At 54.8% G+C, this 14,910-nt stretch overlaps 1 protein-coding gene across 5 annotated transcripts in view; it reads left to right on the plus strand.

The window, feature by feature from the left end:
• Window positions 1-14,910, plus strand: part of CAPN5 (calpain 5) — a 56,313-nt gene that overhangs the window by 23,342 nt on the left and 18,061 nt on the right. For 4 of the 5 annotated variants that reach the window (XM_055549159.1, XM_055549161.1, XM_055549162.1 and 1 more), the window contains one exon: window positions 930-1,061. In XM_055549159.1, coding sequence (XP_055405134.1) covers window positions 930-1,061 — 132 coding nt within the window. Of the gene's footprint in view, window positions 1-929; window positions 1,062-7,497; window positions 8,760-14,910 lie in introns of those variants that run through there. The other variant, XM_055549163.1, reaches the window with a different exon arrangement.

Genomic DNA, 14,910 nt, shown 5'->3' on the forward strand with positions numbered 1-14,910 from the left:
GGCACTCTGGGAGCTCTGGGGGTATCTGCTCAGTTCTGCTTGGCGTCAGCTTGCTGTGTGCCCTTGAGAGTCACTGCCTCTCTCTGAACCTCCATTCGTTATTCATAAAATGGAATAGCAATGCCACATTTATACGAGATATCTAGAAGAGTCAAATTCATAGAGTCAGAAAGTACATTGGTAGATGCCCCAGGGGCCAGGTGGTGGGATGGAGATGGGGGATGGGGAGTCAAGTGTTTAAGGAGGCTAGAGTTTCAGTTTAGGAAGGTGAAAAATCTGGGAGATGGATGATAGTGAAAGCTGCCCAGCAGTGTGAATGTACTTAATGCCACTGAGCCATACAGTTAAATATTATTAAAATGCTATGTTTTATATGGTGTGACTTTTACCACAATTAAAAAAAAACATTAAAAAAGAAATAAAATGAAAACAAAACCAAGGCCACACTGCTTGGATGGGGTGAAGGTCAGATGAGGCAGTCCGAGGATGCACCTACATGGGCTCTGGCGTGGTCGTCTGTCTCCTCGCTTCTCCCCACCCTTTGCACTCTTCGTGTGTCATTTTGGTGTGTTTCTGCCCTGTACCTTGCCCCTCCTGGTGATCATGGGCCCCTGAAAGCTGGCAGGGATGGGCCCACGGGGCCGCTGGCGCTGGCGGATGATGGACACTGAGTCTTTGCTGGTCAGGGAAGACCACAGCGGGCAGGAGGAAGGTGGTGGCCCTGGTCCAGCCCCCTGAAGTCCTTCCACAGCATTTGCTCATCATCCAGACTCTGGCAGAGGAACAGAGCCAGGGGAGGGGAGAGGGGCTTTCAGAGCGGCCCTAGGGGGAGCTGGGTTTGGAGAGACTTGACACAGGGCCTCAGTTGTCCAGGGCAGGCAGCGGATCTCCCACTCAGACAGTGAGGTCTCCTCTCGGCTTCTCTGCAGGACATCTGCGAGGACCCCCGCCTCTTTGTGGACGGCATCAGCTCCCACGACCTGCACCAGGGCCAGGTGGGCAACTGCTGGTTTGTGGCGGCCTGCTCATCCCTCGCTTCCCGCGAGTCACTGTGGCAAAAGGTGAGGCCTGGGTAGGGTGGGGTGCTGGGGAGACTTAATCAGCCTGGCGCCCTCACCACCAGATGGGGGAGGTGGGGCCTGAATGAGTAGGTGAGACTTGATGACAGCGTGGGCGGGGGTGGGGTGATGCCCGGGCTCCCCAGTGTTGGCCGAACCTCAGAATTGCCTTCCCCTCCCCCGCCACTCAGGGGTGGGTGCTGGGAATCTATAACTCCCAATTCTGATACATCCCCTTGTGACTCTTGGGGGGCCCACGGTGTCCCTGTAGCCACTTGGCACAATAGGCACCTATGAAATGTGGGAGCTGCCTGAATCGCGCCGTGTGGAACCACCACTACCTGGGGCTCAGGAGACCCTTGTCAGGATCTGCTGTGTACCTTGGCCAGTCCTTGTCCTTCTCAGGCCCTCACTCTTCTCACTTGTTCAGCGGGAGTGATGCAGACAATCCCATGTCGTGATTCATGATTCCAAGCGGCTGATGTTCTGGACCAGGATGATCGGGTTTTCTGGTGCAAAGAATGGGCTCGAGGTCCCGACACTTGGCCCTCTAGTGGATGCATCTGGTGGTGCAGCTCTTAAATCCAACAGAGTTCCGGGGAGGTGGGGAGGCTGGGAAGCTGGAGTTGTGATTGCTAAACAGTCATTGACAGGGACTGCCTCCTGGGTTCCCATGCCAGCAAATACAAGTCATTGCCCCTTTCTCATTCCTATCCTTCCTGCTTTTTCTGTAGAGCAGGGCTTAAGAGCACTGGGCACCTGAGTCTTCTGGGCTCAGGTGGGAGTCCCAGCCTCGCCATTTCTTAGCTTTGTAATTAGCCTCAGGTTACTCATCCAAAAAGCCGGGGTATCAGAGTAGCTCCCTCTCGGCAGCTGTGAGGGTAGAGCGAGGCACTGCCCTTAAAGGGCCTTGCACAGTGCGGTGCTGGGGGCGTGGTGCCTGCGGGAGGCAGTGCTGTGATCATTCAGATTCCCATCATGGGTGCAAGATTCCTAAGCAGGGTGCGAGAGCAGGTGAGTTTGTTCTTGTCACAAATCGTCCATCAGCCTCTAGAGGGCGCCGTGCCCTCGCCCCAGGCTGGGACTGTCATAGGTGACCTATTGTCACATCTTCTGAACAGGGGTGTGACCTCTCACAGCCACCCTGAGAGGGCATGCCTGGGACCTGGCCCCAGTGGTCCTGTGGGATACGGGGAGCTTTTTGCCCTAGGGCCCTTGGCAGAGGCCGCTGCTGAGAACCCGTTGACGTGGGCGGTCAAGGGCCATCCGAGCTGGGAGGGCCTCGGAGAGCCTCATGGCCCAGAGAGGGTGGGGGCCGGTGCTGTTCTCCGGGGGGACAGTTGCCCCCTCCCTCCCCCTCCAGGCTCCAGCCCCCTGCTCTGAACCCAGAGCAAGGTGCACAGCTTCCAAGCCAGGTAGGGCTCAGTCTGGGGCTGGCGGTGGCGCTTGGGAACCTGTGGGGCTGGCCCCACACCTTCCCCCTATCCTGTAATTGCCTGTTTATCTTTGATCTCCCCTCTTGAGGTGAACTCCCCAGGGGCAGAGCTGGTCTAACTCTTATCTTCTCTCTGAGCCCAGCAGGAGCCTGGCACAGAGAGGGCTCAAGAAAGTTTTGAGAACTCAGCCCTTCTCCAAACTGTTGGACCTCATGACTGGCAAGCAAGACCTCATGAGACAGCAGGCCTTGCTGTCTCAGGCTTCCTGGGGGCTTTCAGTGGGGCCAGAGACTGGCCCTCTGTGTCCTTCCCGGGGAATGGGCTGTCTGGTGTTTGTAGAGAGAAGCCCCAGCTTGCTGTGGGCCTGCCCTGGGCCTGGCCCCTGGTGAAGCTCCCCACCTAGTAAGCGGAAAAGGGGGCCCTGGACCCTCAGACAAGAGGCCTGTCATTGATGCTGTGTGACCGCAGGCAGGCCTGTGTTTATCTCTGGGCTGCAGGTTCTTCCTGCAGGGTGTTTCAGGGCACTCACCTGACTGGTCTGGAGGCTTTGAGGGTGGAATCTCCAGGAGCGTGGGTCCCCGGGAGGCTGGGGCAGGGCGGGCTGCGCCGGGCTAATTGCGCTCTGCCTTCTGGTGCTGCTGTGGTGAGAGCCCCTGGGCCCTGGCAGGAGAGACGAGGCCCTGGGGAGCTCATTACTGTCTCTTGCCTCCCGTCCTGTCCCTGCTGACTGGGCCCTGTTTGTTGTCACCCCTCACTTGCTGGGCCTGTTGCCCTGCAGGGCCTCCCCTGACCCGCCCTGTTTTCTTCATGGAATGGGGTGGGGTGCACCGTTGCTCCCCCTCCTGCCTCACACTCTGGGGGTGCTGAGCCTCAGACGCAGGCACATCACACCCTTGACACACATGCCCCCTCCTCCAGGAAGCCACCCCTTTATCTCGAGTATTGGACAGAGCCTGGGGCCAACAGGCACAGATTTGAACCAGCCAAACCTAGGTTTGATTTTGGTTGGGTTTCTTGCTAGTTGTGTGACCTGCCGCAGGTCACATTCCTGTGCATGACCTCTGTGTAAACCTGATCTTTCCAGTCCCCAGGGTGGTGGTGGGGTTAAAGGAACTCATGGGGTGGGAGTAGGGGTAAGTCCATGGCATTTAGTGGCAACCTATGTGCATTAAATGCCCACCCCATCCAGTGCCCCTCCTCTGGGTTCCCACCTGTTTCTCTGTTCTGCTGGACACTTCTTGAACAGCAGCATCCCCCACCCCATGGGATCCTTAGTGGGGGCATTATTGCCTCCGCAACATGACTGTGTGTTCCCTGAGGGCAGGGCAATGGACTTCAGATGACCAGGTTTTGTGGACCAGAAGTCAGGATGTGAGAGTTGGGTGGGGCATTTGCCATTAGCCTGGCCTGGCCCACGCCAGGTGAGTTCACCTCCCCAGGAGCCTGGCTTGGGTGCGGGGGCAGGTTTGATCCCTGTGCTGAGCTGTAGGGTGCCTGGGCCCAGAAGGAGTCAGCTGCTCCCCTGGCCGGAGTAGAGCAGGAGGAGAAACTTAGTGGGGTGCCTGGGTGTCTGAGAGTGAGTGGTGGGAGCTAGGCATCCTGGGCCAGGGCCTGGGGGAGGTACCCGGTGGCAGGGCCGAGCAGTCTTTTGTGCTGTGCTAAGTCACTTCAGTCGTGTCCGTCTCTGCGACCCCATGGACTGTAGCCCGACAGGCTCATCTGTCCATGGGATTCTCCAGGCAGCATACTGGAGTGGGTTGCCATACCCTCTTGCAGGGGATCTTCCCGACTCAGAGACGGAACCTGTGTTTCTTACGGCTCCTGCATTGGCAGGCAGGTTCTTTACCACTAATGCCACCTGGGAAGCCCGAGCAGTCTTTTGGTTCCATTTAAAAATGTTTCCCCTCCACACCTGCACTGCTATCTGAGCAACCCCTGCCATTTAGCATATGGCAGTTCATTCATCATGTGGAAATTGAGCACCAACTCTGCCTATACCATTGTGGGTACCAGGGACAGGTACCAATTTGCCAGCAAATTTGGAAAATTCAGCAGTGACCACAGGACTGGAAGAAGTCAATTTTCACTCCAGTCCCAAAGAAGGGCAATGCCAAAGAATGTTCAGATTACTGCAGAGTTACATTCATTTCACACGCTAGCAAAGTAATGCTCAAAATTCGCCAAGCTAGGCTTCAACCGAGAACTTGTAGACCGAGAACTTCCAGATGTTCAAGCTGGATTTAGAAAAGGGAGAGGAACCAGAGATCAAATTGCTAACATCTATTGGATCATAGAAAAAGCAAGAGAATTCCAGAAAAACATCTATTTATGCTTCAAGACTATGCTAAAGCTTTTGACTGTGTGGATCACAACAAACTGTGGAAACTTCTTCAAGAGATGGGAATACCAGACCACCTTACCTGACTCCTGAGAAATCTATATGCAGGTCAAGAAGCAACAGTTAAAACCGGACATGGAACAATGGACTGGTTCAAAATTGGGAAAGGAATACGACAAAGCTGTATATTGTCACCCTGCTTATTTAACTTATATGCAGAGTACATCATGAGAAATGCCAGGCTGGATGAAGCACAAGCTGGAATCAAGATTGCTGAGAGAAATATCAACAATCTCAGATATGCAGATGACACTACCCTTATGGCAGAAAGTGAAGAAGAACTAAAGAGCCTCTTGATGAAAGTGAAAGAGGAGTAAAAAAGCTGGTTTAAAAACACAGTGTTCAAAAAACGAAGATCATGGCATCTAGTCTCATCACTTCATGGCAAACAGATGGGGAAACAATGGAAACAGTGAGAGATTTTATTTTCTTGGGCTCCAAAATCACTGCAAATGGTGACTGCAGATTTCATGACGGCAGCCATAAAATTAAAAGACGCTTGCTCCTTGGAAAAAAAGCTATGACCAACCTAGACAGCATATTAAAAAGCAGAGACATTACTTTGCCAACAAAGATCCGTCTAGTCAAAGCTATGGTTTCTCCAGTAGTCATGTGAGAGTTGGACCATAAAAAAGGCTGAGCACCGAAGAATTGATGCTTTTGAACTGTGGTGTTGAAGAACACTGTTGAGAGTCCCTTGGACTTAAAGAGATCAACCCAGTCAATCCTAAAGGAAATCAATCCTGAATATTCATTGGAGGGACTGATGTTGAGGCTGAAGGTCCAATACTTTGGCCACCTGATGTGAAGAACTGATTCTTTAGAAAAGACCCTGATGCTGCGAAAGATTGAAGGCGGGAGGAGAAGGGGATGACAGAGGATGAGATGGTTGGATGGTGTCACTGACTCAATGGACATGAGTTTGCGCAAGCTCCAGGAGATGGTGAGGGACAAGCAGGCCTGGCATGCTGCACTCCATGGGGTGTCGAAAGGAGTTGGACACGACTGAGTGACTAAACAACAAAATGCTTGTGGCCCACTAGGGGCCTCCCTGGTGGCTCAGTGGTGAAGAATCTGCCTGTGGTTCAGGAGACCTAGGCCTGATCCCTGGGTCGGGAAGGTCCCCTGGAAGAGGGCACGGCAACCCAGTCCAGTGTTCTTGCTTGGAGAATCCCATGGACAGAGGAGCCTGGTGGGCTACAGTCTCTGGGGTCTCAGTGAGTCAGACGCAACTAAAGCAACTGAACACACACGTGGTCCACTAGACCCTTGATTGTTTTCAGTTATTATACTTTGGCCTGTGCTTCTGTCCTCTCTGTGTGTTTGTGGCATGTCATGGCAGCTTCCCTTTTCCGTCACCCCACCCCCAACTACACTCATATACTCCATTTCTTCCCTTTGCCCACATATAATAGTGGAGCTCTTGGTTCTCCCTCAAGTACTGAGTATATAAACATTTCTCAGATTCTTTCTTTCTTTCTCACAACCTTAAGTCTTCTGGGGGAAACTGAGGCTCGATACAGGTGTAATAAGTGGTGGGATTTTAGTAGAGGAGATTCCTGGGCATGCGGCTGCCATGCAGCACAGGGCTGAGGCAGGGCCAGCAGGCAGGAATCATCTGGGTCAGTGATTCTCCCATCCAAGTACTAACCAGACTCTGCTTAGCTTCCGAGATCAGATGAGATCGGGTGCATTCAGGGTGGTATGGCTGTAGACTGGGTCAGTGATTCTCAGAACGCAGTTCCTGGACTAGCAGCATCAGCATCACCTGGGGCGAAATGCAGATTCTCAGGCCTCACGAGAGACAGATTAAATCTGAAACTCTGGGGTGGGGCCCAGCAAACTGTGTTTTAAGTTCTGCAGGTGACCGTGATGCTCCCTAAAGTTTGAGATCATGGATCTAGGTGAGAGGTGGCGCCTGGGCTGGGGAGGAGAGCTTTCAGGGTAATCCACAGGCCTTGGCAATTGGGTATGGAGGGGCAAAGGTGAGGCTGTGTCAAGGAGGGCTCCGAGATTTGGCTTAGTGAAGCGAAAAGTGTGAAAGTGTTAGTCGCTCAATCGTATCTACTCTTTGTGATCCCACGGACTGTAGCCCATCAGGCTCCTCCGTCCATGGAATTCTCTAGGCAAGGATACTGGAATGGGTTGTCAAATCTCAAATTGGTGGGCCCCTCTGGTACTTGTTCCCCACCCCTCAACTCCTGACAGGGGTTCTTCAGCCTCTCCCCACCGTGAGCACTTGCCCCCCACCTCTGGCTCTCTTACTGCCTGTAAGCAATGCTCCCTCGTCACAAGTCAGCTCCCTGCCCATCCGTGGTAGCCAGGGCGGTTGCCACAGCAATTGACATCAGCAGTTGGTCCCCGAGGAGCCTGCCGCTGTCCTGCCTGCCAGCCTGCAGTGCCTCCGTTACCACTTCTGCGATGAGCAGAGGAGATGGCACTGGGGATCCCTCCCTCCTAGGCACCCAGTTTTGAAGACTGGGTGGGGCAGGGAAGAGCCAGTGGCAAAGGGGGCGGGGCAAGGGGAGGGTCAGTAGGGGAGGCGGGGCCCCTCTTTGGTGGCCTCTTGCCTCTGCGGTGAGCCCCAAGTCCACTCGGCTCGCAGACGGTGGAGGCGGCAGCAGCAGCTAGCAGCAAGTGGGCCATGGCAGAGGACGAGCCGAAGCCTTCGCCGCTCAGCATGCCCTTAGTCCTGGACCGGGACCTGACCAAGCAGATGCGGCTGCGCGTGGAGAGCCTGACGCAGCGCGGGCAGAAGCGCCAGGATGGCGAGAAGCTGCTGCGGCCGTCCGAGTCCGTGTACCGCATTGATTTCATCCAGCAGCACAGGCTGCAGTTTGAGCGCTGGGACGTCGTGCTCGACCAGCCGGGCAAGGTCACCATCACGGGCACCTCCCAGAACTGGACGCCCGACCTCACCAACCTCATGACGCGGCAGCTGCTCGACCCCGCGGCTATCTTCTGGCGCAAGGAGGACTCGGAGGCCATGGACTGGAATGAGGCCGACGCCCTGGAGTTCGGGGAGCGCCTGTCCGACCTGGCCAAGATCCGAAAGGTCATGTACTTCCTCATCACCTTCAGCGAGGGCCTCGAGCCCTCCAACCTCAAGGCTTCCGTGGTCTTTAACCAGCTTTGATGGCAGCTGCTGGTTGCCACCCCCTCCCCTTGCCCACTTGCCTGTCCCCTGCCCCCCTCCCCACCCCAGGTGTGTGTTTGGGGACATTATCTTCTGGCTGCTGGCCTGTACTTGGCTTGGTCGGAGCTCAGCCTGTGTCCTTCCTCCTCTCCTTTCCCTGGTGCTGAGGCTCCCCGCTCAGGGGAGGAAGATGCAAACTCTTCGTAGTCTAGAAGCTGAACTGGCTGCTGCTGCTTCTGCCCTAGACCATGGTGGCCTGGTCGGGGCCAGTGTGGGAAGATGAGAGGCCATGGGAAATTGCCTTCTCTCTGCTCCGTCACTGGGAGAGACTGAGAGAGAGACCAAGATACAGACAGCAACAGGCAGAGAGAGACATATCTAAAGAACCAGGCATCCGGCTTCCTCCAGAGACAGGGAGGCAGAGACGACAGAGCAGCCTCCTTGGAGAGTCTGGCAAACAGGCATTTGCTGCCCTCATGGCCACAAAGCCTTTCCCTGGAGCCCGTGTCCGGAGGTGAACACCCAGCCCGAGAACCCAGGAAGGTGCTTCTCTGGGTACCTTGTGTGGTCCCATGACACCTTACTCTTAACACATCCGGCCAGGGTGCTGTGGGGGCTGATTTGGGCATGGGGAGTGACTGGCATGCTGGGGGCTGTGCAGACCAACTCTTGTTCTGAGAATGACTTCAGGAGGGGAGAAGTGAAGGGGGAAGTCTGTCTGTCCATACGTATAAATGTACATCAAGAGGGATCATGCCGTGTCATTTGGATGTATTCTGTACCTGCCCTGTGAACAAGTCTGACTTTAGATGACCTATCATATAATCACCCAGCTGGTTGCCTGGTGGCCTTTAGCAGGAGCTTGATCAGGGTGACACTGGGGACGGGGTGCTTCTGAGCTGGGAGACGGAGGTTCATGCAGTGAAGTGGGGAGCAGTATAGTAAGCAGATATCCCTCTGCCTGGGGGAGAGTGGGAAGCTGGAGAGAGGGGGTCCAGAGTCCTAGAGCTGGAGGCAGTAGCATCTCTGGGGCCTGCTGGGACATCAGGCTCTTCCTGGGTGACTGTTGGGAGATGGTGAGTGTGTCGTCTCGGTGCGGCATCTTTGGTGGAGTCAAAGGGTGGGGATGGACATGGCCTGGGAGAGCAGTTGTGATGGCTGATGGTCAGAAATGGGCTGGGGGTGGCAGTGTGGTGTGATGGTGAAACACTGGCCTCAGAGGTTGCTGGGGGAAACCCACTCACCAGAGAGGGAAACTGAGGCGCAGTTGCCAGCAGATTCAGTTCCAGCCCGCAAGCCTCACTCCCCTTCACACTACTCAGGCCCAGAGTTCTGGCATCAGCCGAGGGCGCTTCAGGCGCTTCCCGGCCCTCCAGGCCGGCCCCGCCTTTTTTTTTTTGTTAGGGATGTGCCTGTGACAGTTTGCTCGAGAAGCAGAGCTGTCGAGGGGTTGGAGAGCCCTGGGAACACAGGCAGCGAGAGATGGAGGGTGAGAGCCAACCCCAGTGATCGGCGCTGCTGGGAGGACAGGCCCCCCACTTCAGAGGCAGGCAAATGGAAGCAGCTGGAGTAGGATTCCTCATTGAGAGGTTTGACTGTGATGTGACCAATGGTCCGTCCTAACTCAAAGCTCAGGGGTCTGTTCTGGGACATGGTAGGATTCCTGCTTGCTTTCTGCTGACTCCGAGAGAGCCTGGAGGCCAGACCCCGGCAGATGGCCCACCCCTTCTGTCTTTGCTTGACCTCTCCCTGCAGCTCTGGGGACCCTCTTGGTGCAGCCTGCTTGTACCCCCACCCCCTACCACGTCTGCCCCATTCAGGCATGCGTGCCTCTGCCGTGGCCACTACGCTTCCCCAATAAAGCCTGTGTGCCCCGCCTCGTGGTGTGCGTTCTCTTGTCAGGAGCCACCCCCTCCCTGGGCCCTCTCCACACTCCTGCCCTCTCCTCCCGCCGCCGCTTTCAGGGACGAGTCCCCGAGCAGGCAGGTGACTGGCCCAAGATCACATGTCAGGATGGAGTTTGAAACCAGGTGCCCTGACACCCAGCTAGGAACCAGCACCCCTGACAGTTTTTTCTCCAGTGGTTCCCAGACCAGCCTCCATGTGACGCCTCAGGGAGGCAGCGGGCACTGAGAGGGGATGGGGGAACTCACCAAGTCAGGCTCCATCTTGAGTCTCCCTTCCTTGAAGGGTGGCTGGGCAGGGGGCAGACGGCACAGGCGAGTGGCTCAGGGGTAGGTAGGGTCAGGCCTGTGCCCAGGTTTCATCTGGCCTCGGTCACTAATTTGCTGTCTGTCCTCAGGCAGGCCTTGCCTCTCCCCCAGCCCCAGACTTTCTAAAGGGAACAGCCTGCTTCCGTGAAGCTCTTGTATTCCTGCCCCGCTGACCGGATAAGGCCCATGTCACTGTGTTGCCTTAGTGCCCCAACTGAGCCCGAGCCTCACTCTAAGTGTTTGGACAGTGACAACAGAAGCCCAGGGAGGAAGCTGCCTGCCCAAAGTCACAGTGGACGTGCAGGGGCGGGGAGGGTGTATATGCGAACCAAGCTCTGGATCTGTGGACCTTTGACCCCATGACACTGGCCCCCTGGAATGGGCAGGGGCGATGCCCCCATCTCACCGGAGGGCTCAGGCCCCGGGTGAGGCTGGTTTCTCCCCAGAGACAAGGTCAGGCCTCGCCTCAGAGGCCACTCTTCGGGTTTTGCTTCAGAACAACCCCCAGTTAGGTGTTGCAGCCCCGTCTTCCTCTGATGCTGCCTTGATTCTCTTCCCCAAGCCCAACGTCCAGCCACAGCCTCCGTCCACTCCTGAAGATGCTTCTGGGAGGTGTGTGTGTGGTGGGGGGAACCGAGAGAGGAAACCAACCCTCCCGCTCGCCAAGGACAGCAGTAAAGGCCTGGTTTTGCTCCCGAGACTGGGCTGGGAGGAGGGCAGGGAATGTGAAGTGAGGACGCGCTTTCCATGGAACCCGTGAGAAAGCCCCAGCAGCAGACCTGGCCTTTCCTGAGCTCGTGCCTCCCGCTGAGCCAGGGTAAGGTGGTGTGAGGGGCTCTGCCTGGCCCTGCCACCAGCCACCACCTCTGCGACCCCAGGAGACCTTTTTGAGTCTGTTTTCTCATCTGCGTTCCATGGGAGCTTATAATGGTACCTTCCGTGTGGGGTCGTCGTGAAGAAGAAATGAGTCAGCGAAGTGCTGAGCTTCCTCAGTGGCACACGGGCTTCCTCTCTGGGTCTGCTCATTGTAAATACTTTCTCAGTCACTGTAGACACGGGGTCTCACTTTTCATAGTGATTCTGAGAGAGTGAGAGGAACATATTGACCGAGGAAGAGCGCACGCTGCAGAGAGGCCACGTGCATTGCCTGAGGCAGCGCGGCAGCCAGTGCTTCTGGCCGGCAGCGCAGTGAGGTGGCGGCACCGGCAGGGTCCCGGCCTGCTCTGGTTGGAGAGAGTGGTCTTGGTGGAGTGGAGTCTCTTCATGTCACCGGGCTCAGAAGGGCCCAGTGGAGGGGACTTCCAGCCCTCACAGTCTAGCCTGGGAGCCCTGCGGGAGGGGGCTGCCCCGGGCTGTCTCGGAGTATCCCCAGCGCCCCCTGCTGGTGTGTCAGCGCCCTGCTGTCTGGGTGCTGAGCCACAGGGCTCTCCTCCCAAGGGGTAGGGGTGGGGGTTACCCATCTTCCTGGCCTCTTCTTGTCATGGCATCTGAAACTCAGGAGTTTGAGACTCTTGAAATCAGAAGCTGAGAACTGAGAAACTTCAGATGCTCAGAGGAACCAGGGACTCTTTGAAGAGTTGAAGAGGCCTGTGGCTCACCTCACCCAAGTTGGGTAATGAATGCAGGAAACCCCACTGCAGTCCTGCGACCCGCAGCCCCACCGTGGCTGGGGTCTCAGGCAGAAATCTGTGGGATGTTCCCTCTCTGCCACACGAGCAGACACACACACGCATGCACACACACTTGCACAGAAGCACACCAACGCACATACTGACTTTCACATACACATGCATGCTTCTGTGTACACACACATGGGCATTCACTCGCTGGCCCAGAGTCCAGCAGGATTTGAACCCTGCCACTTGGGTCTGGGTGGGAGTCCCTCAGGAAAAGCCCCAGTAAGGAAAGGGGGAGGAGTCCAGGTGCCAGGGCACCAAGGGGCACTGGGGCACACCCATCAGTGAGGCTTTGAAGTTTCTGGGTGATTCTGCAATAGGTGGCTGAATGGGTGTGCATGCTGAGTTGCTTCAGTAGTTTCTGACTCTCTGCAATCCTATGGACTGTAGCCCTGCTAGGCTCCTCCATCCATGGGATTCTCCAGACAAAAATCCTGGAGTGGGTTGCTGTGCCCTCCTCCAGGGGATCTTTCCGACCCAGGGGTCGAACCCATGTCCCTTATGTCTCTTGGATTGGCAGGAGGATTATTTATCACTAGGGCCACCTATGTGTGAGGTTGCTTGCAGTCCCACTGAGCTCTTGCCTCACTGACTCATCAGCGCCCCCTGCTGGTGTGTCAGCAGGTGTGTGTGGGAGGTAGCTCAGCCCTGTCAGGCCTTGTTTTTCCAATCTGCCCAGTGGGCTGTTGCCGAGATTTTCCTTTCTCCTCTTGGGAGGGAGGTTGACCAGGTCACCCCAAGGTTGCACACATCATGTACCCCACATACCAGCAGGAATGACCCCTCATGTGTGCACAGCCCTCCACAGTTGATGCATCTTAGTGCTCACAGTCTTGGAAGGAGGGTAGGTAGATGAGGACTCCTTGGGAGATACAGAGTTAGACAGAACTGAAAGAGTGTTCCAGGGAAGAGAAAGTCAGGGGCTTGTAAAGGCAAAAGCCATAAGATTGTTAAAGGAACTATTTGTTCTCAAGGGCTAGACTGTCACGAGTTGTTTTAGGGTAAAGGATCCAATAAGTATCTTGAGTTTCTGGAACACTGGGCAGACGTTCTGGATGGCTGCGTTAAAACAAGAAGTGGTCAAAGCTCAGAATCCATGTGGGCAGATGCATGCATAAGTCACACTTGCTCAGTGGCCTCCCAGCCCCATTTTAGAGCGCGTTTTTAGGAAAACCAACTCCATTTTCATTTTTCCTTCATACCACTAGCCGTGTACAAACTCCCCAGCTGGCCAAGGCCTCTCTGTGGTCAGCACTTGCGGATTTTCCTCCTGGGAAGACAGCCAGCTGTGGAGTTGGGCCTAGCCACGTGGGAAGGAGCTTGGAGGAGGGGCTGCCTGAGGGTGCCCAGGGGAAGGTGGGGTCAGGAGGCCCCTGCCAGCTGCTGCTCAGCTGGCCCCTGAGGGATAGGGTCTGGGGTGTGGCCAGTAGAGGGAGCCACCTGTTCCAAGCTGAGGTGTCCTGAATCTACAGGGTGTAGATTCCTGTGGGGCCTGAGGGAGGCAGTGTTCAGGGGTGAAGCTGAGAGCTGCCTGCAGGGCTTTGAATGCTGGGCCAGGGAGCTGGTGTCCATGGCAATGGAGCTTTTCAGCTGTAGACACTCTAGAGCGGGGAGACAGCCTAGTGAACCCTTGTGTCAATTGCTAACTCATGGGTGATCTTTGTTTCCTCTGCAGCCCTCTCTCCCCTAGAGTGTTAGTAGCTCAGTTGTGTCTGACTCTTTGTGACCCCATGGACTGTAGTCCGTCAGGCTCCTCTGTCCGTGGAATTCTCCAGGCAAGAATACTGGAGTGAGTTGCCATTCCCTGCTCCACGAAATCTTCCCGACCCAGAGACTGAACCCTGGTCTCCTGCGTTGCGGGCGGATTCTTTACCGTCTGAACCACCACAACCCTCTCTCCTGAGGCAGCGTATCATCTCCTCTGTAAATATTTCTGGATGCATCTCTGAAAGATAAGGACTTGTTCGAAACAAAGCAAAACCCCATAATCATAATACTGTAACATAGCTGAAATAATTTTACAGTAATTCCTTACTACCATCAAATATCCTGCGAATATTCTGATTTCCAATTTGTGTCATAAATGGTTGCATGGATGTTTTTTCAGTTTGAATCAAATCCAAACAAAGGGCCATTTCTTCAGTCTGGTGGTTCTCCTTCATCTTTTCATGTTTTTTCCCTTGCAATTTATTTGCTGAAGAAATCTCGCTTATCCTGTGGGGTTTCCAACCATCTAGATTTTGCAGGCTCTGTTTTCAGGGTGTTGACTGATGTTTGTGCTCTGCATTTCCTGTGAGGTGGGACTTACCTCTGGGGGCATGATAAGGTTCAGGCACAATGTTTTTGGCACAACTGCTTCATGAGTGAAGTTCTCTCAGGAGGGACATCATCTCTGGTTGTCTTTCTCTTCTGTGACATGGAAACCATCCACATTCCTAAGTGGAGGTTAGAACCCATGATTGCCTAAATCCGTCATTTGCCAGTGGTTGCAAGAGAGTAGGAGGGTGATATTCTTAATTTCTTCCTCTTTTCTTAGCTGGGATTCATCACCAGATAAGGCCTCCCTTCATCTTTATAACACTGTTGGTTATAGTGGTTACTTTATAACACTGTTTGTATAGAAAAGTCAGGATTTTGTTTTCCCCCTTCACTTTCCAGTTTCAAAAAAATCAGTTGATTCCTTGCCACCCTCCACCAGTGACTAATTATTTGTTTGTGTTAGTATCATCACGATCTCATGAATTTGAACATATTGGATGTATTTTCACTCATCACAGTCATTGTCCTTATGGCTGCTCAGCTTGGCCCGTCTATGGCTAGTAGGAGCTTCTTCAGATTGGTCCTGAGTATTTTGATTATCTCCTTGATTTTTTGCATGACCAGATGTGATCTAGAGCAGCGGTCCCCAATCTTTTTGGCACCAGGGATCTGTTTCATGGAAGACAGTTGTTCCATGGATGGGGTGGAGGGGAGATGGTTACAGGGCGATTCAG

Source organism: Bubalus kerabau, chromosome 15 (genome assembly GCF_029407905.1).
Source record: "Bubalus kerabau isolate K-KA32 ecotype Philippines breed swamp buffalo chromosome 15, PCC_UOA_SB_1v2, whole genome shotgun sequence".
Classification (NCBI taxonomy): Eukaryota; Metazoa; Chordata; class Mammalia; order Artiodactyla; family Bovidae; genus Bubalus; species Bubalus kerabau.